This window comes from Procambarus clarkii, chromosome 2 (genome assembly GCF_040958095.1).
Source record: "Procambarus clarkii isolate CNS0578487 chromosome 2, FALCON_Pclarkii_2.0, whole genome shotgun sequence".
Lineage (NCBI taxonomy): Eukaryota > Metazoa > Arthropoda > Malacostraca > Decapoda > Cambaridae > Procambarus > Procambarus clarkii.
The window spans coordinates 42,300,491-42,328,470 of NC_091151.1; the positions used below are offsets into that span (position 1 = coordinate 42,300,491).

At 40.9% G+C, this 27,980-nt stretch overlaps 2 protein-coding genes across 2 annotated transcripts; one reads left to right on the forward strand and one right to left on the reverse strand.

Moving 5' to 3' along the window:
* Window positions 1–4,462: 4,462 nt before the first annotated feature.
* On the forward strand, window positions 4,463–7,489 carry LOC138367064 (facilitated trehalose transporter Tret1-like). The gene is made up of 2 exons (XM_069328463.1): window positions 4,463–4,682; window positions 6,029–7,489. The coding sequence occupies exon 2, from the start codon at window positions 6,043–6,045 to the stop codon at window positions 7,225–7,227; it is 1,185 nt and encodes a 394-aa protein (XP_069184564.1). The 5' UTR covers window positions 4,463–4,682; window positions 6,029–6,042; the 3' UTR covers window positions 7,228–7,489.
* An 8,680-nt stretch (window positions 7,490–16,169) lies between these two features.
* LOC123762427 (facilitated trehalose transporter Tret1-like) lies at window positions 16,170–27,787 on the reverse strand. Its single transcript, XM_045748940.2, has 6 exons — window positions 27,428–27,787; window positions 26,812–27,297; window positions 23,419–23,557; window positions 20,414–20,957; window positions 19,481–19,623; window positions 16,170–16,240 (listed from the first exon to the last, which is right to left on the reverse strand). The coding sequence occupies exons 1-6, from the start codon at window positions 27,785–27,787 to the stop codon at window positions 16,170–16,172; spliced, it is 1,743 nt and encodes a 580-aa protein (XP_045604896.2).
* Window positions 27,788–27,980: the final 193 nt, after the last annotated feature.

Sequence of the window (27,980 nt, forward strand, 5' to 3'; positions counted from 1 at the left end):
GGGAAGTTAAGTTGGAAGCCGCCTTGGGAAGGAATGATCTTAGTGTATTGATCGTTGAGTAACTGGAAGAGCTAGGAATTATCTCCCCCAAAAAAGAACCAGGAAACAAAGGGCTGGTGTACCGAAAGGGAAATTATGAGGAGATAAGAAAATTCCTAAAGACATAGAACTCAGGATACCACGGGACACAGAACTCAGTGCTAAGTCCGTACAAGATATGATGGACTATGTCACCCAAAATTGTCAGGAGGCAGTAAACAGGTTTATCCTGTCCCGAAAGGAAAAAACCGAAACCCAAAAGAAGAACCCATGGTTTAATAGGGCATGTATGGAAGCAAAGGAACTGAACAAAAGGGCGTGGTGGAATTTTCGAAATAACAGAACACCTGAAAGCGAAGAGAGATACCAGAGAACCAGGAACTAGTATGTTAGTGTGAGAAGAGAAGCTGAGAAAGTATGAAAATGATATAGCTAATAAAGGGAAGATCGAACCAAAGCTACTCCACAGTCACATCAGGAGGAAAACAACAGTGAAGGAACAGGTGATGAAACTTAGAACAGGTGAGGACAGGTACACAGAGAATGACAAAGAGGTGTGTGAAGAACTCAACACGAGGTTCCAGGAGGTCTTCACAATAGAACGAGTTGAGGTCACTGCGCTAGGAGAGGTGGCAGTAAACCAGGCGGCTTTGGAAGGGCTCGAAATTACAAGAGATGAGGTCAAGAAGCATCTGTTGGATCTGGACGTGAGGAAGGCTGTTGGCCCAGACGGAATCTCACCATGGGTATTGAAAGAGTGTGCAGAAACATATTACTTGCCTCTCTCCATAGTGTATAGTAGGTCACTGGAGACGGGAGACCTACCAGAAATATGGAAGACGGCTAATGTAGTCCCAATATACAAAAAGGGTGACAGACAAAAGGCACTGAACTACAGGCAAGTGTCCTTAACTTGTATACCATGCAAGGTGATGGAGAAGATCGTGAGAAAAAACCTAGTAACACATCTGGAGAGAAGAGACTTCGTGACAACCCATCAACATGGGTTCAGGGAGTGTTAATCCCTGGCTTTAAAACCCTTACAGGCTTAATAGAATTCTACGATCACGTGACAAATATTAAGCAAGAAAGAGAAGGATGGGCGGACTGCATTTTCTTGGACTGTCGGAAAACCTTTGACACAGTACCGCATAAGAGGCTGGTACATAAGCTGGAGAAGGAAGGCAGGAACTTTCAGGATAAAGCGCCAAGCCGTTACGACTATATAGCACTGGGAAGGGGTCAGGATAAGGATTTGGGATGGGACGGGCAGGGGAAGGAATGGTGCCCAACCACTTGGACGGTCGGGGATTGAACGCCGACCTACATGACGCGAGACCGTCGCTCTACCGTCCAGCCCAACAAAACGCCGCCCCTTACCAGGCAGAAATAAATGGGTAAAGTTTCTTTCACCCTGAATGCCCCTGTTACCTAGCAGTAAATAGGTACCTGGGAGTTAGTCAGCTGTCACGAGCTGCTTCCGGATGTGTGTGTGTGTTTGGTGTGGAGAAAAAAAAGTAGTTAGTAAACAGTTGATTGACAGTTGAGAGGCGGGCCGAAAGAGCAAAGCTCAACCCCCGCAAACACAACTAGGTGAATACACACACACACACACACACACACACACAACACACACAACACACACACAACACACACACAACACACACACAACACACACACACACACACACAACACACACACACACACACACACACACACACACACACACACACACACACACACACACACACACACACACACACACAGGACAGAATAAAAGAACTGGACACTAGAGAAAGCAGGGAGACCCCCTTCTGGATATTTCGACTTTTAAAGGAACCACTGCCACAAAGAGATGGCTTACTGACAGGCATTTGAAGTCCTATTGAAGTCAGATCAATGTTGCATGAACTGTGTGTGTTGGGGAGTGGTTTTGATCATGTATAGCCCTAGAATCTGGTGACTGAGAGGACTAATATATATATATATATATATATATAATATAATATATATATATTATAATGTTAAAAATTACCGAAAAAGTGAGATTAATAATTCTAACACGAATCTTCTCAATATTTTATATTTCTTTTTACTGTCCATGGTAATTGAAAAATCAATTCTCCAAAATTCATTTTTATTTCTAGTCTGACGCGACGCTTGAACGCGTTTCGTAATAACTTATTACATTTTCAAATACTTTAGTTTTTACACACACACCTGTAACCTGAAAACACTAAACAGAGTTTTACTTATGCTAACACAAAACAGTATGTCTTATATACTCTCAGTGTGGAAACCTCCGCTCCTTTCCATGACTGTTACATCTAGAAAGGGCAACTTCCCATCCTTCTACATCTCGTAAGTGAAACTCAACACACAATTCCGCTCGAATGCCTCCTTCAGCTCCTGCAGACGTCTGCCATCAGGTACCTGTGTAAAAATGTCGTCAACATACCTGCAGTATATGGCAGGCTTCAAGTTCATGTCAACTAAGACCGTCTGTTCGATGATACCCATGTAGAAGTTCGCAAACAGAACACCTAGGGTTGAACCCATGGCGACCCAATCTACTTGCTTATACATGTGTCCATCAGGGCTCAAGAAGAGTGCCTCTTTACTAAAGCTTGTACTAAAGAGGCACCCTTCTTGAGCCCTGATGGACACATGTATAAGCAAGTAGATTGGGTCCCCATGGGTTCTCCCCTATGTGTCCTGTTTGTGAACTTCTACATGGGTACCATCGAACAGAAGGTCTTAGTTGACATGTACTTGAAACCTGCCATATACTGCAGGTATATTGACGACATTTTTACACAGGTACCTGATGTCAGACGTCTGCAGGAGCTGAAGGAGGCTTTCGAGCAGAATTCTGTGTTGAGTTTCACTTACGAGATGGAGAAGGATAGGAAGCTGCCCTTTCTAGATGTTAGTCATGGAAAGGAGCGGAGGTTTCCACACTGCAGTTTACACTAAGGAAACAAACATAGGAATGTGCCTCAATGCCAACAGTGACTGCCCAGACAGGTACAAGAGGAGTGTTGTCAACGCTTACGTCGACCGTGTTCTCAGCCACAGCTCAGGATGGAAGCAAGTCGATGAAGAACTCTGTAGGGTAAGGCAGGTCCTAGTCAACAACGGCTTCTCCAGTGGTTTTGTCGAAGACATCATAAAAAGGAAGGTGAAACGCCGTGCAACCTCTGAAGAGACAACTAACACAACACCTATACCCCCTATTAGACTATTTTACAGGAACTTCTTTTCCACAGCTCATAAAATGAAGGAAAGGGTCCTGAAAGATATTGTTAATAGGAACGTTATCCCTACAGACAAAAATCAGAAGATACAACTGACGATTTACTATAAAAGCAAAAATACGGCCAACCTACTCATGAAAAACTCTCCAGACACAGAGCAGAAAGCCTTAAAGGAGACCAACGTCGTCTATGCCTTCAAATGCCCACTTGGGGACTGTAAGCCCCAAAGAACTCAATATATAGGCAAGACAACAATGTCTCTTTGCAGGCGATTAACAATACATAAGCAACAGAGGCTCCATTAAGGAACATATAATCTCTTCCCACAACCAGACCATCACAAGAGAAATCTTAACAAACAACACAGAAATCATCGATAGATACAGCGATAGCAGGCGGCTTGACATCTGGGAGGCACTACACATCAAAAAGTCAACACCAGCAATCAACAGCCAATTAATGCACAACTATATTCTACCCACCTCAAGGCTCCGTACCAATATAGAAGCATCAAGAGGAAGTATGGGCCAATAGGCCCTTTTCAGTTACTTCCGTTCTTCCCTCTCATTTATCCAATTAATACCCATTGTTCCGTGTTCTGTCTTGTGTTGGTCAAAAGTTTGTTCACCTCATCCAAAACTGTTTCAACATATCACCTCACCCAAATGCGAGTATATAAGACAAGTTGTGTAGAATTAGCATAAGTAAAACTCTGTTTAGTGTTTTCAGGTTACAGTTGTGTGTGTGTAAACTAAAGTCTTTGAAAATGTAATAAGTTAATACAAAATGCGTTGAAGCGTCGCGTCAGACTAGAAATAAAAACGAATTTTGGAGAATTGATTTTTCAGTTATCATCGACAGTAAAAAGAAACATAAGAAATATTGAGAAGATTCGTTTTAGAATTATTAATCTTACTTTTTCGGTCATATTTAAAACATATATATAAAATATATATATATATATATATATATATATATATATATATATATATATATATATATATATATACATATAGAATATATATAAAATATATATATATATATAATATATATATATATAATATATATATATATATATATATATATATATATATATATATATATATATATTTTACAGTTTTACCTGTCAAGTGACATAAAATCGTAACAACTTACATCAAAATATTGTGTCGACAAATTATATCCCATCAATAACTCCCACTGTTCACAGGTGTCGTTGCCAGCTGACCCATTGTTTATGTCAACAGGTGTTAACGACACTGTTGATATCCTTGGTGCAGCTGTGCGTTGGCGCCGCCAGTGCCTTTTCCGGCATCATTCTGCCTCAACTCACAAACCTAGACGCAGATGACCTCTTCCTCGACCCCCTGCAGCAGGCGCTCTATGGTAGGGGGATAAGGAATAGTGTATATAGGGCCCTAGGGAATCATAGTGTCAAATATGCCATATCTAAATATCTCCAAAGAATCGTCATGGGTCACACAGCATTTGGGAGTTATGAACAACTTAATCTCTTTATGCAGACCGTTGAGAGTCACAATAACGTAGCTTGAAGATATGAGAACTAAATCACTCGCCAGAAGATGAAGAGACGACGACGTTTCGGTCCATCCTGGACGAACCGAAACGTCAAGTTTATCAAGTCGATTGTGATGGGAGCGAGGAAGGCACGGGCATGAAGTAATCTGGGGCCAGATTCATTAAACAGTTACTCAGGTACTTACGATCCTGTACATCTTTTTTTCAATCTTTGGCGGCTTTGTTTACAATTATTAAACAGATAATGAGCTCCGAAGCATCAGGAGGCTGTTTATAACAATAACAACACTTTATTGGGAAGTTTTTATTCGTGTAAACTGTTTAATAAACATAACCAAAGCCGTCAAAAATTGAGGAAAGATGTATAGGTTGGTAAGTACTTGGGTAACTGCTTCGTGAATCAGGCCCCTGGTTCACACTTCTCTTCCTCCTTCTAATGCTGCTGGTGTCTACTCTATTTCCTGTTCGTTTTGTCCTCTCCAATACTTTGGAGGAACACTTAGTGACATACTTGTGGAACACAAAAGTAGTATCAAGTCTGCAGACACAAACAATGCTCTCTTCTGTCATGTTAGGGGTTTTAAATCATCCTATTGATTGGTCCTATTTTTAAATAATCTTTCCTGCCTCTACTCTTGACAGACGCCATCTTGTCGAATCGGCTCTAATAAACAACCTACCTTTATGTTTATTTACCCAACATAAGCATGAGTCCTGGCTTTGTTGCTGCTGACTCTTCCTTTCACATTACACACTCAAATGTTCTAAACTTTCTAACAAACATGACCTGACATAAGCCTACCCCCCTTTTTTCTCCCTCATCTTATTCTTACGTTCCCAGTCTTAAACCCCAATATTATCCCATCTTACATCCCATTATTAAACCTATCTCGCGCGTATCTATCTTCTTGTTTTTATCTTACGCTAGGAATTTCCTCCTTCCTGCTCCTCACCTCTCTCTCTCTCTCTCGCCTTACTTGTGCCTTCCTCGCTCCCGTCACAATCGACTTGATAATGGTCCGGGATGGACCGAAACGTCGTCGTCGCCTCCTCTGGTGTGTAGTTTAATTCTCATAACTTAATCTTCTGTTTCTTCTAACAGTGTTTAAAAACATTCGGTTGAGCCTTACTTCTGATGGCTTGCTAGCTGGAAATAAAAACCATTAATTCACCAGTTATTCATTTCGTTGCAGGGAGTTTTGTGTTTATGGGGTCTGTGGTTGGATGCTGTATCAGCGGACCACTAATGATGTATCTTGGCCCCAGAATCTATCTTCTGGTGAGTTTGGTCATCTCAGTGGCCTCCTGGCTCCTGCAGGCCTTCTCCCCCAGCGTGGGGGTCCTCCTTACATCGCGTGTCCTCCTCGGCCTCACACTCGGGAGCATCTCAAATTCCTCAGGATTGTACGTCTTGGAGATTTCCCATCAAGACATACGAGGAGCTCTCAGTGGAATAATGTTCCTAGTTAGACAACTGGGTTACTTACTGGCGTCAGTCGTCGGGCTGTCCAGTCTCGGCTGGCGACAAATGGGCTTCGTGTATTCCGGTACGACTGCCATCCCCATCTTGGGCTTGATCTTCCTGCCAAACTCTCCTCGCTGGCTCGTCACTCGCGGCCGCGTCACTGATGCTCAGAAAGCTCTCGTTTTCTTCAGAGGAAAACATTACGACTTTCAACTAGAACTGAAGGCCATTGCAGACATATATTGTTCAAGCGGAGGAGGTAATGTTATTTGGCAGCAACTGAGGGGTATTGCAAAGTCCTCCGTATTTCGCATATTCTGTTTAATGGCTTCTCTAAATTTCATGATGGGTTTTGATGGTAACGTCTCAATGACGTCGTACCTAGTGCCAATTTTCAAGAAGCTGAACACAAATCTGGATTCCTACACCTCTTCCATAATATTTAATGGCATTAAAATTGTCGGAGCTCTCTTGTGCTTCTGTGTAACTGATCGTCTTGGAAGAAGACCAGTGGTCATAGCTCCGTACTGCGTGTGTGCCGTGTGCTTGGCTGTGTGTGGTGGCTACTTCTACATGCAGGAGTCTGACAGCTTGAAATGGCTGCAACTTAGTTCCGTGTTTGTGTACATTTTATTTAATAGTATCGGGCAGCCAATCATCACTATTTTGTCCGGAGAACTGATGCCTGCATCGTTTCGTGCTATTGGGTTTTCAATGCTTAATCTAGTAGCAGTGTTAGGGATGTTCGCAGCATCCATGACTTACCCAGCAACGGTAGAGGCACTTGGGCAGCACGGGGCCTTCTGGCTCTTCAGTGCAGTGTGTGGCACCCTGGCACTCGTCAGCGCTCTCACTCTGCCTGAGACTCTGGGTCGCTCCCTGGAGGACATCGAAGCCGTAACCAGATGTCAAACTGTTGAAGCATGAAAACAACACATTTAAAAGTTACCTATGGCCAAAATGTAAACATTTATAAAATAGATTGTGTGTGTGTGTGTGTGTTCAGGGACTCTCACATCAAAAATGTATGTTAATATCATAGACCAGTTGGGTTGACCTAAGTGCCATGTTTTACGAAATATCGGAGTCCTAGCGGCCCTCAAAAAGATTTTCATGAAAGTCTGAAATAAAATGAAGGGGTTTGAAAACCGTAGTTAGAAGCTTACCTCCGCCAAATATCAGAGTGCAATGTGTGGGAATGGGGGAGAGTGGGTGGATGTGGGGAGATGGAAGGGAAGTGGTGAAGGGGAAGAGAGAGCAGGGAGATGTTGGGTAGAGGGAAGGAGAGAAGGGAAGTGAAGGGGGGGGGGGGGAGGGCGTAGAAAGGTGGAGAGGGCAGGAGGAGAAGAGGTGATAGATGACGAAGACTTCCATCTCCTTCACCACCTTCCCTACCCTTCACCACCTTCCCTACCCTTCACCACCTTCCCTACCCTTCACCACCTTCCCTACCCTTCACCACCTTCCCTACCCTTCACCACCTTCCCTACCCATCACCACGTTCCCTACCCATCACCACGTTCCCTACCCTTCACCACCTTCCCTACCCTGCACCACCTTCCCTACTCTGCACCACCTTCCCTACCCATCACCACCTTCCCTACCCATCACCACCTTCCCTACCCTTCACCACCTTCCCTACCCATCACCACCTTCCCTACCCTTCACCACCTTTCCTACCCTTCACCACCTTCCCTACCCATCACCACCTTCCCTACCCATCACCACCTTCCCTACCTTGCACAACCTTCCCTACCCATCACCACCTTCCCTACCCTTCACCACCTTTCCTACCCTTCACCACCTTCCCTACCCATCACCACCTTCCCTACCCATCACCACCTTCCCTACCTTGCACAACCTTCCCTACCCATCACCACCTTCCCTACCCATCACCACCTTCCCTACCCATCACCACCTTCCCTACCCTTCACCACCTTCCCTACCCTGCACCACCTTCCCTACCCTGCACAACCTTCCCTACCCATCACCACCTTCCCTACCCTGCACCAACTCAACTCCTTCCTCACCTCTCCCCCTTTTACTACCCCACACAATTATTCTTACCCATCACCAATTTTCCTTCCCTTCCCCTTACCTCTCCTTGAGAACATTTCCTACACATCGCCACATTCTCGACTCGTCACTATTTTCTCATCATCTTTGTAACGTTTCTCACCAAACACTCTTCTCATTTAAAATATTATACTGTGGAAAATAATACACTGCATGAATCTGTATTGACGGAGTATGCCTTTAATGAGAGTGGGAATAAGTATCATTTACCATTTCATGAAAAGGAGCACAGTGTCTTTCCGTGTTGATAGGTTCTTTTGTTAATTTCTTACTTCAGTGGAGTGGGGGAATGAGGCTCAATCCCAACCCGCCTATGACCATCCCCGGGTAGAAACTAATCACCCTGCAAAGTTTGGTGAGGATCTGGCTCCCAGGCATCTGTCTTCCCCAACCTCTCACACAGACACATTCCCTTCTATAGATACTGAACAAGACATACATAGACTTATTGAAAGCGAAACATCATTTGATATTTTGACAAGTCAAGCACTTGATATTGTAGTCCCCCGCCAGCTTGTGACTGGAAAGTGGTTACAGTTGAGGAGTAGTTAGAGGAGAAGAGAGACTGTAGTAGGAGAACAAGTGCCAGGGGTAAACCTAGCTGTTAAATTGCATGACTATTTTAACTAGGCAACGGTTTAATGGGCAAATAGGCCCATTCTAGCTTACCCATCTTATCTGGTTTAGTTAGTGATGGTTCCATTGATCCTTAATGACCCATTTAAATCCAAGTGTATTGACCTAGTTAGCATGCACTGTGTACTACGGTGAGATGCGTACTGTTTGTGTGCTATATTGTGAAACGAGGCTATACTTCTGAGGTTAGAAGGTATAAGGTAATTATCAGGGGAAAGTGCTGGGAGAGGCATCAGGGAATCGAACCCCGACTCTTATGGAAGTGAGACTATAGCTGTATGCTGACTGAGCCATATGGCTGGGAAAGTTCGGTGGTAGTAAAATATTATCTTTATATAATTATCTTGGAATATTGTTATAGAAAACATCGGAGCTATTACGTTTATTTTAATAGCGTTTGTGATATTATTTATTATTTATAAAGAATAATTTCAGGGCTTTCATAATGAGAAATTCAGTTGGAGCCATGCACAGGTTTCGTACCTACACCATGCGTACTTCAAAACACATGTTTTAAGCCACTGAACCATGATATGCTACAAGTAATGTAACCTGGGGATTTAACTGAATCCAAAAGGGTCCTTGAGGTATCGAAATGACACCAAATCAAGTTTTTACACAATCATCGTGAGCACTCTGGTGTGTTATAGGAATTCTCCTTACAAATGCTGAAAAAAATCTCATCAATTTATTTTCTCAAAGATACATCAATTTAGAGCCGTGACTCCAATGGAGTTTCTTATACATCACGTTTTGCGATTTCGTTATGCGCTTCATAATATATTGTATACACATTCGTTAATATCTAAATGAACACCATCAGTGTGTTTTCATTATTATTCATGTTAGTGTATTTTTTATTGATGAAAATGTTTGCTAGTTTAATCAATTATTATATAGCTTTTACGCTAAGTTTACTTTCATATAAGCTGTCTCTGAATGCTTCCTTTAAATAGAATAACATTTATATTGATGTTTTATTCATTACCATTGTTGGAATAATGTCAGTAAAAATATATATTAATGTGTGTAGTGAAATTATCCCACAATTATTCTTGCTTGCCGAGATATATTTTACGTATGACCACTGTATTATTGAATAACAGTTTGTGTTAAAGGAGCTGGCGGATCTTTGGGATTTTAATACATTATTAGAATGACCGTAAGTGTTCCTTCCTGACCTGGTTTGTGGTGTAATGAAGGGAGGTCACAAAATATATATTATAAGTAAGATATGAATGTGAAAAAATGTGAAAGAATAAGAAATAATATGAATTTCAGAATATGATACCAATCAAAAATATTTTAAATTACTATTCCAAATGTGCCCCCCCCCCTGTATCTGCTCTTCTTCTGGGGGAAAAATAAGATTTGACATTCTTATTTTTGTTTACATTAGTCATCCTTCTTACATTTTGTTAAATGTCTAAGATAAAATAGTAAATAAAATAATTTATTTAATATATTTAAAAAAAATACTATTTACTAAAATTAAAATAAAATAAAATACCCAAGATACTACAACTGGGATATCAATACATAGAGAATGACTTAAGGTAATTGCTATACTATTCCATAAATTCGTGTAAGTAAACTAGACACTGGAAATTAAATATATAGAATGAATGACTTATGACACAAAAGATCTTCGGGCTCACCATAGCCCGTGATACTTGCAACTCTTATTTCTAGGTAGCGAATCTTTAACAACAACAAAACAACAAAAGGTATTCTCTCAATTGTAAAATCAATTCACAAGCTGCATGAATTGTGCAGAATTGTGCACATTCAACGAAATAATATACAGGGGCTTGATATATTATATATTATATATTATATATATATATAATAGGGAAGGGAGTACCACCTCTGGCTGGAAGAAGGGGGACCCATAGCCTCGGAGGAAACCACACATAACGCATTGGAGGGAATGTGGGTCCCCTCCAATACAGTTTCTGTGTGCTTTTCTCCTACCACCCCCTTCCCTTTTTTTTTTTTCCTTTATTGTGTATTTAAAGGTTACAAAACATACAAGACAAATGCCTAAAGGTTATGGATCTCTTGAAGCTCCTCCGCTTCTGGACAGGAACCGAGGACGCAGCAAGCATTTCCCCTCTGGATCGCCACACTGAGACGCTGAAATAAAAAACTGGAAGCCCTTGGGTCTCTGGTGACGTCAATGAGCTTGGACCCCAATTCCTTGAGAAATCCCAAGGCACTCTTGCCCCAGGGGCCATGCGTCTCAGACGCTATGGGAACAAAGAGGTATTGACCTTCCAGTCGCCTGTACTTGAGTGATTTTGCTGTTTCCCTGTGGTTGGCCGCCCCACCTGCTTGATCAGCTCCGAAGTGTACATAGGTGTCAGCCAGGGTGGATACACATGTGTAGTCCCACACCAACTGTCTACCCTCCTTCCATGAGTATATGGTGATGCCATCAGGGCGAAGTGCTGGGAAATCCGGGTTTTGGACCCCTAGGATGCGAGGTTCTCTCTCCGCTGGGCACCCAGCTGAGACGAGGCTTCTCTTGATGATGTCATTGACCTCGTTGTGTCTTGCATGCCAGCCCTTTGTGCTTCGGCAATGCAACCCATGCAGTCCGTATGCAGTATATATATATATATATATATATATATATATATATATATATATATATATATATATATATATATATATATATATATATATATATAAGCACTGGGGCATCAACAGAGATTAAGGCACAGGTACTCTGAGAACTGTGGAATCAAGTCACAAACCTCATAATTTAGGCAGAATAATAACAAATAAATATTTATTAGCCACTAAACATAAACATAAGATTATTGAATCAACAGTCCAACAGTCCCTACAAAATGTGTGTTGACATAGAGAATTTTTACATGGCCGCCTCTACCGTGAGCGGTTGCATATATTATCCACTTATATAAAATGCATCATACCCTAATGCCAGGCACCACAAGAACTTAAACACGGTATACTTAAGTATACAATGATGATAGACTGTGTCCGGGGTCTTAGCTCCCCCAGAGCGTTAGCCTGGCAAGGTCGCCAGTTTAAGTCACAGATCTCACCACCCCCCCCTCCACCTAGGTGCCCCTGATCACCTCTGGGGAGCACCTCAGTCACCAACGGGGTAGAGTTCCATCACCAAACTTGGCCTTGCCCACGCAGGAGCTGAGGAACCTCAATCACTCCCCTAGCTTTCTTGTTGGGGTCTCCGTGGACACGGAACTCGGGGACATCCATGTTGAGCTGCCCAACATAAAGGCAGAAATTCAAGGTCGCCAACTTGGCTCGTTCAGCTCCGCGTCCAGGCATTGCGTCATCTGTGGTGGGTTCAAATCCCCCAGTCTAGTAGCTGCACTATAATGGCTTGGTGCACAGTAACTCTCTCAACTCAACAGAAAGAGAATGGCGGGGGAGTAAGTAAACACACTAATAAAATCGTTGGATTTACTCAATAGTCTACACTGGAAAGGGGTTAAATATCCCACAAATCCGTTGGCTGGTAACACTCCTGTCAATAACACATCTGGCAACTCTTCACTGTCGCCCCAAAATATAATCACTGATAGTTCTCATTTAATATATTACTGTAACAATTTTATGTCACCTCATACGTATTTCAAGGTCATCTTATCCTTTATGTACAGCCTTACCTAACACTAGGGGAAAATGGGAGGGCAAAATTATGTACCTTATCATCTGAATCCTGCAGAGCGAAGATTCCGCGTCGCGATGATAGGCTCCCTATAGACTCAACGATCAGGCCATCTGCTTGTTCGTTCCACGCAGGGCGTTGCTCCTCCACCAAGTGTTCCTCCCTGGATGTCAAGTTGAGAATGTTGTAGGCTGGCTTCCCCCTCCCCCCCGCCACACACACACACTGATCCGCTGCTTCACACGCAGCCTCGTCGCTGTATAAACGATCGTTGAGCTTCTGCAGACCCGGCCTGTTATGGATTCAGCCCCACACAGCTTCCTACGTGCACGGCCTGCAGGATGTCCCAGACTATTCCTAGCGCCGCTTCCACATTTCTTAGGTCAGTTTCGGCCCCTGGTGTCGTCTTCACACCAACAAAGCTCTTCCCAAGATACTCACGCAGGAGATGACAGTTCTTCCTCGTCGTCGTTCCACGTAAACTGGCCTAATTGTACCCTCTGGAGGCTATTACGTCTCCCTGACAGGTGAGCACAATTCCGCTCGGCTCCGAGTACTGCTTGCTAGTCCCTCTCTTTTCGCGCCTTCAAGCAGCACCGCCTGAAGGCTCGCACGAGGTGCAACGCCATTGGTCAACTTCATCAAGCCCCCGCCGCTGGCCAATCACTTCCCGGCTGGCGCTGCTCCCCAGCTCGTTCTCCAAACAAAGACCCAAAAGTGATTCCATGCACCCGTCAAACCCGCTGTTTATGAATGAAAACCGGTTTACGCACGACTCTCAACTGATTTCGTCCGAACACTTCCGGAACAAGTGCTTCACTGATGAATTTTGTTCGACCCACAACGCTGTAAATGCTTCACCCACGTACTAAAATTACAAATAACCGCCAACAGAACCTAAACACCTAACCTAACCTATACCTATATATGCACAATATGCTAATATATTATAATATTAATTTATATTTGAGAAAATTTCAGTTTTGAATGAACAATATGTAAAAAATTATGAATGCGTCTGTGGGATCGACCGCTGGATGTAATGGACTTGAGTCCAGAACGGGTTATGCTCCCATAACGCATCGGCGGGAGCTCCGCCCCCTGGGCGGCAAAGCTCTTCTCTACTTGGGATCGCACCGCCGTATTTATCATGGAAAGAGACGCCTGACGCCTCTATCCAAATTAACAAAAATCACACATGCTCATAAATGCCACATCAGGCTTCCTCCTAAGCGCATAAAATCAACTCACAATATCTTCTAGTTATATACAAACAGGGCGTCATGACTCTTATGTGCGGGAATAAGGAAATAAAGGACTGAACTCCGCCACAACTGCCAGTCCTACCATGGGAATGAGGATCTTTACTGGAGTCCAGCAAAGTAGACTGGTCACTCACTCACTCACTCACTCACTCTCTTTTCTTCCCGCCTGCCGTTCCAAAATTGTCACAATTTATTATAAATTCTCCTGCATGCATATTTAAGTTTAATATATCTTGTATTATGTTTCAACATTTAATACTGTAATTTTTCATTCACTTTTTTTAAACCAGGGGAATGTATATGAGAGAGATTCTCCAAACTCTGCATATTGTTAATACCCTAAACTCTCGATTTTCAGCTCTTGGATCCCGCCTTACCAAGAACAGAAGATCCAAATTACAGTAAAATGAATGACAAAAAACTTCAAGAATTACTATGAAGCAGTATTTGTTCAGAAATAAACCCAATCAAGCACATACACGTTGATCTCCAACGTTGCTTGTTACTAACCCATCATAATGTGACGGCAAGCATAATGTGTCAACAGCATAGTGTGTCGGCAAGCATGTGTCATCAGCATAATGTATCAACAACATAATGTGTCGGCAAGCATAAGGTGTCAACAGCATAATGTGTCAACAGCATATTGTATCAAAATAGCCTTATGTTGAGTATAAAACGGAATATTGATGAGCTCATTAACTTGATGTAAAGAGGTTTCAATGACCCAATAAGTAAGTGTTTGATAAAAACGTTGGTGTTTATATATTATGTTTAAAACTCCAAAGTTTGTCGTCTGATTGATGTAGTTTTTCGTTTTTGTTTGTTTTACATTAAAAATAACAAATTAGTTGATGCATTAAACTAAGGTTAAGATAGGTTAGGCTAGGTAGGGTTGGTTAGGTTCAGTCATATATCTAGGTTAATTTTAACTCAAATTTAAACAAATTAACTTAAACATAATGAAATGGACAGATTTATCATTTCATAAGAAAAAAATGGAAAAATATATAAATTCAGGAAAACTTAGCCTATTAGGCAAATCGGGCATTGCATAGTAGGCCAAGTACGGCGTTCTGGCTACTAGGTACAACATTATATATATATATATATATATATTTTATATATATATATATATATATATATATATATATATATATATATATATATATATATATATATATATATATATATATATAATATAGTATATTTCGGTAGCAGTCTTTCTTGTAAACATGAGTTGTTGAATATGACCGAAAGGGTAAGATTAATAATTCTAACACGAATCATTCTTCTTTACTGTCGAAGGTAATTGATAAATTAACTCTCCAAAATTCATTCTTTATATCTGGTCTGACGCCTGAACGCATTTCGTAATGCTTATTACATTTTCAAAGACTTAGTTTACACATAAAATACATCATACTTATACTCGTTTTGGGTGAGGTGATATGGTACAAAAGTTTTGGGTGAAGTGACAGAGCTATGCTAGAACACGAATCAATGGGAATAAATTGGGTATAAAAGTATAAGAATGGAAGTAACTGCAGAAGACCTATTGGCCCATACTTCCTCTTGCTGCTTCTATGTTGGTACGGGGTCTTAAAGTGGGTAGAATATAGTTGTGCATTAATTGGCTGTTGATTGTGGTAGTGACTTTTTGATGTGTAGTGCCTCACTGATGTCTAGGCTCCTGCTATCGTTGTATTTATCGAATATTTCTGTGTTGCATGTTAAGATTTCTCTGGTGATGGTCTGGTTGTTAGAAGAGATTATATGTTCCTCGATGGAGCCCTGTTATTTGTGCATAGTTAATCGCTTAGAAAGAGACGCTGTTGTCTTGCCTATAAACTGAGTTCTTTTTGGCTTACAGTCCCCAAGCGGGCATGTGAAGGCATAGACGACGTTGGTTTCCGTCAGGGTGTTCTGTTTGGTGTCTGGGGAGTTTTTCATGAGAAGGTTGGCCTTTTTTTTTTTTTTAGTAAAGTGTCAATTATATTTTCTGATTTTTGTCTGTAGGGATAACGTTCCTATCAATAATATCATTCAGGACACTTTGCTCCGATTTATGAGCCGTCGAAAAGAAGTTTCTGTAAGACAGTCTAATAGGGGGTACAGGTGTTGTGTTAGTTGACTCTTCAGAGGTTGCATGGCGTTTCACCTTTCTTTTTATGACGTCTTCAACAATACCGTTATAGAAGCCATTGTTGTCTAGGACCTGCCTTACCCTACAGAGTTCTTCGTCGAGTTGCTTCCATCTTGAGTTGTGGCTGAGAGCACGGTCGACGTAAGCGTTGACAACACTCCTCTTGTACCTGTCTTGGCAGTCACTATTGGCATTGAGGCACAGTCCTATGTTTGTTTCCTTAGTGTAGACTGCAGCGTGGAAACCTCCGTTTCTTTCCTTGACTGTTACATCTAGAAAGGGCAGCTTCCCATCCTTCTCTATCTCGTACGTGAAACTCAACACAGAATTCCACTCGAATGCCTCCTTCAGCTGCTGCAGACGTCTGACATCAGGTACCTGCATAAAAATGTCAACATACCTACAGTATATGGCGGGTTTCAAGTCCATGTCAACTAAGACCCTCTGCTCTTACATGGGTACCTTGCTCGATGGTACATGGGTACCATCGAGCAGAAGGTCTATTGGCCCATACGAGGTCTTGAAGTGGGTAGAATGTAGTTTTGCGTTAATTGGACTTGAAACCCGCCCTATACTGCAGGTATGTTGACGACATTTTTATGCAGGTACCTGATATCAGACATCTGCAGCAGCTGAAGGAGGCATTGTAGCAGAATATATATAATATTAGTATATAATATTACTAGTACTTTTACTCTTATTAATTACATTTTCATCGATCTTCTAGTTTTGGTATATATTTTGTGAATTATTATTTTTTTAAATAATTAAAATAATAATAATATTTTTTCCAATATTTTGACTATTAAATTGCCATTGATACAGGTCTGTAATTGAGGGGGGTCTTCCCTGCTGCCACTTTTGTAAATTGGAACTATGATATCTTTAGTTATATCTTTAGTTATATCGTTATATATCGTTATATCTTATGTTATATATCTTATATCTTATCTGCTACAACTTCTATATACAGCAACCCGTCCTCCTACAAATTACGTCACTTTCTGCTCGTATGCGCTACGGCGAAAAAAGTCGTAATTTGACAACGAAATATAATTGAAACGTTGGATTTTTTCACCAAAACAACAAGTTAAGGGTCCTCTGGTAGGTTAGAAGGGCAGGAAGTTCTCTTAAGGTTTCTAAACGTCATGAAACCGTTAATTGAAATTTTTCTCTCCTAACCTAACAGCTGAAGCCAGAGGACCCAAAACACAAAACGGGAAAGTACGTCACTTTCGTGCAACCCGTTCTCGCACTTTCGTATAGTCAATATTGACTTATTAAATACGTGCATATGTGACATACTAAACATACTAGTTTACCTTGAAAAGCTTCATAGAAAACACCGACCTTACCTAACCTTCTTAGTATGTTGAGATAAGCATCTTATTGCTTCATAATTACAATTATTACTTAACCTATTATAGGTATAGGTTAGGTAATAATTGTTAAAAAAGCATCTTATTGCTTCATAATTGCAATTATTACTTAACCTATTATAGGTATAGGTTAAGTAATAATTGTAATTACGAAGCAATAAGATGCTTATCTTAACATACTAAGAAGGTTAGGTAAGGTCGATGTTTTCTATGAAGCTTTTCAAGGTAAACTAGTATGTTTAGTATGTCACATATGCACGTATTAAATAAGTCGATATTGACTGTAAGAAAGTGCGAGAACGGGTTGTTTCGTTAGCCGATTTCCTTTTGAATTACGTTTGTTTTAGCCTGAGTGCGCATACGAGTGCAAAGTGACGTAATTTGTAAGAGGGCGGGTTGTACTCAGGGATGCCTGATAAATCAGTTGAAGTGGAATGCTGAGTTGAGGTGCACATTCTCTCAGAACCCATGGTGAAACTCCATCTGGACCAACTGATGAGTTCTTACTTAGCTCCTTGAGCATTTTCTTCCACTTAGTCTCTAGAAACCTCTATGTGCTCTGTTGTTCTATGGAAATCTTCTTGTGTCTGGTTCTCTGAATTTTTCATTTTGTACAAACATACTTTGGAACTTTTCGTTTAATGTTTCAAACATTTCCTATTCATTTTCTGTGAATCTGTTTACCATTTTAAACCTTTGAATATTATCCTTTACCTGCAATTTGTTGTTGATGAATCTATAGAATAGGCCTGGTTCTGTTTTACATTTGTCCGCTATCCCTTTCACAAAAATTACTTTCTGCCTCTTTCCTCACTGCTGTGTAGTTATTTCTAGCAACTTTGCATCGCTGGTATGTTTGGGGGTTTGGCCTCTTCCTGTATTGGTTCCATTTTTGTGTCTTTTGGTCTCTAGCCCTCTCGCAATTTCTGTTGCATGCAATATGTGCATGGCAATATGAGCATGGCAATACGTGCATGACAAACTGTGTATGACACAATGTATAACGATATTTAACAAAAACGCGTATGGCAATATGTGCATGATAACATGAACATAACAATATGTGTTTTCCAATATGTGAATGAAAGTATGTGCATAGCAATATAAGTATGACGGTATGTATGTGATAATAATTCTATGCCAATGTGCATGACTGTATGTCTCAACATGTGAATTACAAACATGTATGGAAATTCCTATTATAGAACTTGTAAATTATAATACAATACAGAAGGCCACTTTAAGACTCCTTAATCGAATATTGATGCATCCCTCTATAAATCCTACTTTTCTTTTGTCTCTTGAAGCCTTGGTGCATTGCTCTCATAAAATGAATACAGAACCATCACCTCTGATCTCTTCTTCAGTCACTTATATCTCTAAGTTCATCCTTCAGTTTCTTCTTCATTCACTTACATCTCTACGTTCCTTCTTTAATTGTTGGTTCCTTAATTGTTGTGCCAAGAATCCAAGAATTCCCATTAATGAGCCTTCAAATTTGTCCGCCATTCGTTAGATTAGGTTACTAAGATGTTTAAATTTGAGTGTAAACTTTGTTGGAGTTGTGAAGGTGGGAGTCCCAGTTTAGGCTCGCCGGATATTTATGTTGTTGTAGAGAAGAAGGCTGAAGTACGTCAATGTCAATTACATCAAATAAAACAGAACGCTTCAGGCACTCAATTTTCACTTGGATTTTCTTGTTGTGTTTAGATTACACATTTTTCCACCTATTTAATACATATGATCATCAATATCGTACACTTTTTCTCTTAAATAAACTTTGATGGAGAACTTTTTCATATACTTTCTGAAAATCCAGGTATATAAAATCTCTCTCGAAACACTGTACTTATTACGAACCAGAACAAATAGATTCATTGTTGATTCATAGATGCATTGCTAATCCATATAGTTTTGTTATTTTTTTACATTTCGGCACTACTTTTCGCATTTTGGGACTTTCCATGTTTATCCTGGTTATTTACAAGTTTATAAGGCTGGTTCTTGCAATGGTCTGAAATCTCCAGGGTTCGACCCCGCGTCTCAGGCAGAGTGAGAGCGCTGACGAGTGCCAGGGTGCCGCACACAACACTAAAGAGCCAGAAGGCCCCGTGTTGCCCAAGTGCTTCTGCCGTTGCTGGGTAAGTCATATGGATGCTGCGCAAATTCCCATCGAAGATGTCATCACAAATGTTGAATATCCAACATTTCGCAAAGGTGTAGGCATCACTTCACCCGCTAACACAGGGACGACTGGCACCCCAATGCAGTTAGAAGTAGTAGGCATCCATCAGTCTCAGGAGACTATGGAGTTGCGCTCTGGTTGTCGGTCTGGAGTGACCTGTCCAGGGCGCAAAGCCAGGGGTAGGTTGATACGGAGGATAAGTTGTTACCCATGCAGCTGGTCTCCCCCTCTCCACGGCGACGAAAGTTTCCAATGGAAAGGCAAACGCCAATACGATTGGTTCCAGCGCCGTCGCAGAAGCTGTGAACTCCGGAGTTAACCTCGAAGTTGGTGAAAGAAGGCACAGGGACTCTACCCGGGGACCGCCGTGGTCGGGGCCGGAGAACCACCACCCCATCAAGGGCAAGAACGACCCTCGCAGTTAAATAATAAGAATATGAACACGGCACTAAGTGGCAGGCACTCCAGGCCCGCGGTACCGCCTCACTCCTGCGTGTAGAAGTAGCCTCCACAAGCAGCCACAGCACACACGCACTACGGAACTATCATCAGTAGTCTGCGTCTCAGACGATCACTCAGAGAAAGGTGGTGGTGGTCCCGGCAGTCCTGACGGTATAAAATATTATGGGGCAGATGTATGGATTCAGGCTGGTCTCCAGTGTCTGGAAAACGGTCAATAGATATACCATCAGCGAGTAGTTCCCATCAAAACGCACAAAAATACCGAGAAAAATCATTAAGCCCAGTATGCGATTTACTGACGGCTCTATAAGACCCCGTATTTGCTGCCAGTAAATATTTCCACATCCGTTTGTATTTTCAATCTGGTCTGTCATTGCCTTTAATTCTGAATTAAAGTCGTAATGTTTTCCTCTGAAGAAAACGAGAGCTTTCTGAGCATCAGTGACGCGGCCGCGAGTGACGAGCCAGCGAGGAGAGTTTGGCAGGAAGATCAAGCCCAAGATGGGGATGGCAGTCGTACCGGAATACACGAAGCCCATTTGTCGCCAGCTGAGACTGGACAGCCCGACGACTGATGCCCGTAAGTAGCTCAGTTGTCTTGCTATAAAAAGGATACCACTGACATCTCCTCGTACGTCTTGATGCGGAACCTCGAGGACGTACGTCATTGTGGATATTCCAAGACTCCCTAATGGAAGGCCGATAAGGAGCTTGGACATTAGGAGGATCCACACGTGGGAGGAGAAGGCCAACAAGAGACAGGATATCACTATGATGAGGAGACTCAACAGTTGGGTGACAATGTGTCCCCGACTCATCATTGGCGGCACACCAACAATGCTCCCTAATATTGAACCCAGGAACAGATAACTCCCTCCAATTGAAAGGGTAATTATTATATTAGTGTCTGTCTCCTGCCAGGCAGCCGTCTCTACCTCGAATAATTAAGAAGTAATCAAGGATTGAGAAACAACTTCCCAAATACAATTTATTCAGATCAAAACATCATTGAAATAAAAAAAAATCTATATTTAGTGTGTCCAACACATGTGCAACGAGAGGGAGCATAAAATAAATTTAACTTCAGCAAACGAGCTATTTATTAGAACCAAATAAAGTCAAATGAAACACGATTTTTGTTTGTTTGTTTAGGTTTATATGTATATTTTGAGTTGAAATGTGATCTTAGATTCCACTTGTTATCGATGTTTTCCAAAATCTTAGTTTTGTATTTAGTCCTTATATAATGAAATCTTTTTCTGGGATAAGGTGTTTGCTTCATATTTTCTTAGGTTGGGTGGAAAATAAATCGAATATAATATATAATAGTCCTTAGACCTCACACTCCCTTTCACTACAGGTGATATATGATCACTGAACTACTGAACATGAACTACTGAAACCCACTCAGTAAAGTTGAGTGAAAGAGCACTCGAACTGTTAACTTTGGAACAAAGGCGAGAGACATACCTCATAATATTCTCATGGACGATACTGGAAGTACAGGTTCCAAACCTGTCACTATATTTACAACATACTTGAGAGGTAGATGCAGGTAGAAAGTGTAAAATAAACACCAGTGAAAATTCCGGATGCCATAAGGACAATTAGAGAACACCGTAAACACATCAGAGACCCAGGACTCTTCAGTCTCCTGCCCATATATATATATATATATATATATATATATATATATATATATATATATATATATATATATATATATATATATATATATATATATAATATATTATTAAATATGACCGAAAAAGTAAGATTAATAATTCTAACACGAATTTTCTCGATCTTTCTTACGTTTCTTTTCACTGTTGATGGTAATTCAAAAATCATCGATAGATACAGCGATAGCAGGCGGCTTGACGTCTGCGAGGCACTACACATCAAGAAGTCAACACCAGCAATCAACAGCCAATTAATGCACAACTATATTCTACCCACTTCAAGACTCCGCTCCAATATAGAAGCATCAAGAAATATGGGCCAATAAAAATAGACCTTCTGCAGTTACCTACCTTTAATACCCATTGTTTCGTGTCCTGTCTTGTGTTAAAAGTTTATTTTCACCTCATCCAAAACTATTGTAACATGTCACCTCACCCAAATGTAGGTATAAAAACTCGAAGATGTTTAAGCTCTATTCAAAGTTGTGTGTGTGTGTGTGTAAACTAAAGTCTTTGAAAATGTAATAAGTTTTACGAAACGCGGTCAAGTGTCGCGTCAGACTAGAAATAAAAATGAATTTTGGAGAATTGATTTTTCAATTACCATCAACAGTGAAAAGAAACATAAGAAAGATCGAGAAAATTCGTGTTAGAATTATTAATCTTACTTTTTCGGTCATATTTAATATATATATATATATATATATATATATATATATATATATATATATATATATATATATATATATATAATACACACGATAGCTGTCACTGCAACACCAGTGGAAACTTTCGTGAATTAAGTTGAATATGTTGACCAAACTTCACACTAGAAATTAGAAATTGAATAGACGACGACGTTTTGGTCCGTCTTAGGTCATTGTCAAGTTGATTTAGATAATGCCATGACGGACCGAAACGTTGTCGTCTCCTCAATTTCTAATGTGTGGTTTGGTCAACATTTTTCAGCCGCGTTATTGTGACTTTTCTTCTACATGAAGTTGAATAATTTTTGTTGGAGTTCACGGATCATTCTGGCTGTGATGACTGGGATCCTTTAAGCTATGAAGACAGTTTCACGGACCCACAAACCACCAAGGAAGGCTGGCTATAGGCCAGGATGCAGAATAATTAAATTGTCCAATTAGTCACCAATTAGTCAACAGCCATTCAATATGGGTGGTTATTCGCGGCCGTGGCAAATGTTGACAAAAGTCGTAGAAGATTACTTGTTTTGCCTTAATTGACGCCATAATATTGATTTGCTGCTACTTGAATCATGAATTATTTTGAATAATATACATGATGAATAAAAAGAAGTTAAGTCGATATGAACGAGAGTTACTACGACACAGCCAACACGCTGATGAAGTAACTCATCTTCTCACCTGCTCCTCATTTTGTACGTTAAGGTACACAAAAACAAATTACAACGTACAAAACTATGAAAAAAACAATGACACACAATTATCTCCTTTTTTAATGCATTGAAAGGTTGGGTTTGGCGAGTAGCTTCGGTTCGTACGTTAATGGTTAGGTTAACTCTTTTTATTTCGTACGTTGTGGCAAATCAGGAGAACGGGGCTGGCCTGATGGGGGTGGACACTGTTGTTTAACCCCTACCGTGAAGCGGCAGCTGGGGGGCAGTGAGGAGGAGGTCGCCGACCTCTGGGTTGATGAGCTGAGGAAGTGTGATCCCAGAGAAGGTCATCCCGAAGTCACTCTGAAGCAGCATGAAACTCATCACCAGTGACGCAAACACCTGTTGATGACAGTGGAAGATATGGAATATCATATAACACAAATAGCCATTTATATTGAAAGATAATAACTATCAGTTGACGCAAACACCTGTTGGCAGCTCGAACGTCATCTGAGTGTAACAGAGGGAAAGTCTTCACTTTCTTGGCTAAACTTTGTAAAATTAGTTAAGGGACACATGGTAAACGGATGACTAATTCCTTATTAACGTCACATAAATGAACCATTAATACTCGCGCAATTCATACATTTATGTAACTCTGTGACACGAAGGAAAACGATTGGAACGTTAATCAAAGAATGGAGAGTAATTTAAATTTAATCTGTTTAAAAATTCTTAATTTGACTATATTTAAACTCGCTAAAGGGAAGAAACAGAAACTGTATACCCTCCAAACACACACCGAAACTACGACGTTGGTACAACGTTCGAACAAGTTTTAACACCTCCTAACCAGTAATAACAACCAATATAACAAGTTGTAACAACGTTCAAATACGTCATAAACACGTTAAGCCAAGATGTAACAACTCTATTATAAGTTGTAACAAGCGGAAAATAGAGACAGTTTCGGTTTGTGTTTCCAGGGTAGGAGGAAGTTTGGGTACGTGAACACACACACGTTTGGCTAGTTTCACCAATTACTGCTTCACTAGCTCCCCCTCTCTTCCTAAAGTATAAGTGACTTTACAATAAGTATAACAAACATATAGAGAAGAGGATCTGGATCAAGATGTCCACTCCCCAGAATAGGTCAACAGACCTACTGCCAGGGACTCCTAATTATGTTCTCCAGTCTCATTTCGGTATTAAAATAATAATTACAAAATGGAATACTATAGGTGATAAACATAGCAATAACTATTGCAAACAATTTCTGCTTGGAAGATGAGGGCCAGACGCTTGGGGCTAGCCTCACCAAACGTTTGCTGTGTGACTGGTGTTTGTCCGTGGATGGTCATAGGCAGGTCAGGATCGAACCCCCATGCCACCTCCCTTGCATTAAATCCCAGATTACACCATATAATCTTGCTATAATACCGAACTTTATCCTCACTATGTTTCTTCCAACATATGTTAGATTATCTTATGGAGTTTACTGATAATGTGAGTACATAGTATCATGGACGGGGGATATTATTTTCTAATCATCAGAGACCCCTCCCTGATAAAATAATATAATAACTGCTGCAATCATTCAACAATAGAGAGCACACAGGAGAGTCACCCTGTAATGATCTTACCTATGGAGAGTGGGCTCAACGTCACCTTATCTTGGGAATCGGCATAAATCCGGCCCAGTGTCATGAGTACACACACACACACACACACACACACACACACACACACACACACACACACACACACACACACACACACACACACACACACACACACAAGAGCCCAATAGGCTCAGGAATCTGTACACCAGTTGATTGACGGTTGAGAGGCGGGACCAAAGAGCCAGAGCTCACCCCCCGCAAGCACAATTGGGTGAGTACACACACACACCGCTGAGTCACCATGATTTACCCCCCCCTCTCTCTCTCTCTCTCTCTCTCTCTCTCTCTCTCTCTCTCTCTCTCTCTCTCTCTCTCTCTCTCCCCCCCCCTCCCCCTCCCCCCCTCCCCCTCCCTCCATTTTCTAGAAATTCCTCACCAGGACAAGTGCAAAGACAAGTGGTCTACAGAAAAACATTTTTTACAAAAATATAAAGAATATAGAAATAACACCATATTACCATCAGGTTAAAAAAAATTAGCATCATGTTTATTTAATACCAGTGCTCCAACACATACAGCACACTAGGAAGCTGCATTACTCCTCCCCAGCAACCTCCTGCCCCCCCTCTCACAGGGGGGGGGGCAACTTGCATAGAATTTAACTCGGACAAGAAAATATTAACGCTCTCACCTTGTACTGCGTCATTCATAACATGACTTCATACGCACCCTCAAACAACAATGATGTCCATATAATCTTTCATCTTCCTTTGAATTATTAGATTAATTTGATGTTAGTAGTTACTAATCATACACTTGTGCGTCAGTTCGCATAGGACGGATGTCCAGTACTAGAGTTGCAGGGGTTGGAAGTCTAACCTGGGTCTGAGAGTAAATCCTGCCAAACACACACCGAAACTACGACGTTGGTGCAACGTTCGAACAAGGTTTAACACCTCCTAACCAGTTATAACAACCAATATAGCAAGTTGTAACAACGTTCTAATACGTCATGAACACGTTAAGCCAAGATGTGACAACTTTATTACAAGTTGTAACAAGCGGAAAATGGAGACATTTTCGGTTTGTGTTTCCAGGGTATTTGCCTCCTGCAGAATTTACCATGGTTATGTCCTGATATTTAGTAGGGCTACCAATGAATCGATGGTAGTAGTCTGTCCCTACAAGGATACTGAAGTCGGTGAGGTGATCAGACTTAATATTATCTGTCAATTTTATTCCTGTATTTCTCGTGAACTTGGCAGTAGCTCTCAGACCTTGTACTTGTAGGTCTGCTGGAATTTTGTCTACCACAATGGCTTGTACTTGACAGACGTACTTGCCTAAACGTACTGATGGTTGTACCACCTGGTAGACTTGAGGTCCTGCATCTGTTAGAAACCCTGAGATATTGATTGTCGTCTGGGTTACAGGCCTTAATTGTAGTTCATCTGCCAACCTTTTAGTGACATATGTTCTCTGGGACCCTTGGTCAAACAACCCACGAGTATGGACTTTGGCCCTCTTGTTCTATATGGTAATTTGGGCAGAAGGAAAAGTCGCTTTACTTTTGGATTGTGCGGCTTGGACACTAATTTTCTGTCGCACCTTGCAAACTGTACTGTGGTGGGAATGCTATCTTCCACCTTGGGTCTGGAATATGTTAATTTCGTATGATTGCACAGTGCTGCATGGTGCTTACCTCTTCTACACCTGTTGCAGGTGTGGAATTGGGTCTCACAATAGTCAGTGTTGTGTGATTTGAGACACATTGCGCATTTCCCCAATTCCTGGAGTCACTTAATAGTGTGTGTTTGTCTGGATAATTGGTACAACGGTATTTTGAATGTTTCTTTCTGCAGAACATACATGTCTCCCAGCCTACTGCACGCTTGCAAGTTACCGGTTTGGGTGAACTAGTAACAGTAGGTTTGTAGGATTCTGCTGCATAAGTGCCAGATTTTCTCCAACTTGATGTGAAAGTAATTGGTTGATGTTTATTTGGGGTAGTTATTTTACGCGTTAATTTACTGTTATTTTCATTTCTGAAGGCTTGCTAGAGGCTTTATCTTCCTCATTTGCACGTCGTTTGTCTATGATGGAACGCAAACCTTCAGTGAAGTCCTGTACTGTCAGCATGGTGTTATGTTGATGTGTGTATAATTCATCTAGTATATCGATGAACAATTTTCGTTGAAGGATTACTTTGGTCATCCACTCACTAGTGGTTATATCAACCTTAAGACTGAATGTTCTTAGTAGTGACTCAAACTCCATGCTGAAGGATAGTAATGAGTCAGCAGTCTGATCAGGTTGAGGTAAGTCCAGCAATTGTAGTACTGGATGTATTGCAGTTTGCTCATTGCCAACATTATCCCTAGGAAGCTGGACTGGGAAATTAGTGCTGTCGCTATTTTCATTAACATTTTCTACTACTGGTTCAGCTTCGCCATTCACTTCAGTTTGGAGGCATGTTAACTTAGTAGCCTCCGGTATTGGGCTTTCGGAATTCACAGACTGTGGATAAATTGTCTGAGAACTGTTTAATTTCTGGTGGTATAATATTGGGTGAAGCTGTAGTGGGTGAAGCTGTATCCTCGTTGATTAAAGGATCTAATCTGGCTTGACATTTATTCTCAAAAGGAACCAGATCATCCATAATATTATCTGCTTTATTTGATGTACTGGCTGTTTGCTCTGAAGCAATTATCCTGTGTAAATGCTCCAACTTGGCTTGAGTTTCTTCTTCATATTGTGCTAGGCCAGACAGGAATGGTTCCACATCTTCAATTACTATGTCGTCGTCGTCGTCGTGGACCTGATTTTGGTAAGATTTCCTATTTAGTTTCAATAGATGTAATTGAGTTTGAATCTGGAATAGTGGGATTTTCAACCGACGATAATTAATTATAGGATCATATAACAACTGTTCATATTGGTTGAGATATCTTGTCAGTTGACGTTTACGTGCTGCTAAAGCACGTTTTGCTTTCTGAGGATTAGTCATAGTTACTTGTTAATTGGATATTACTGGCTCATAAATTGTGAGAGAGTACTGATGTAGTAGCCTAAGGTAAAATTCTACAATCACAAGGCTACAATCTTACCTCTTCTAGAGGTAAGCTCTTACCTCTTCTAGAGGTAAGAGCTTAAAATTAAAATTAATAAACATTATATATATATAATCATACACACTGATG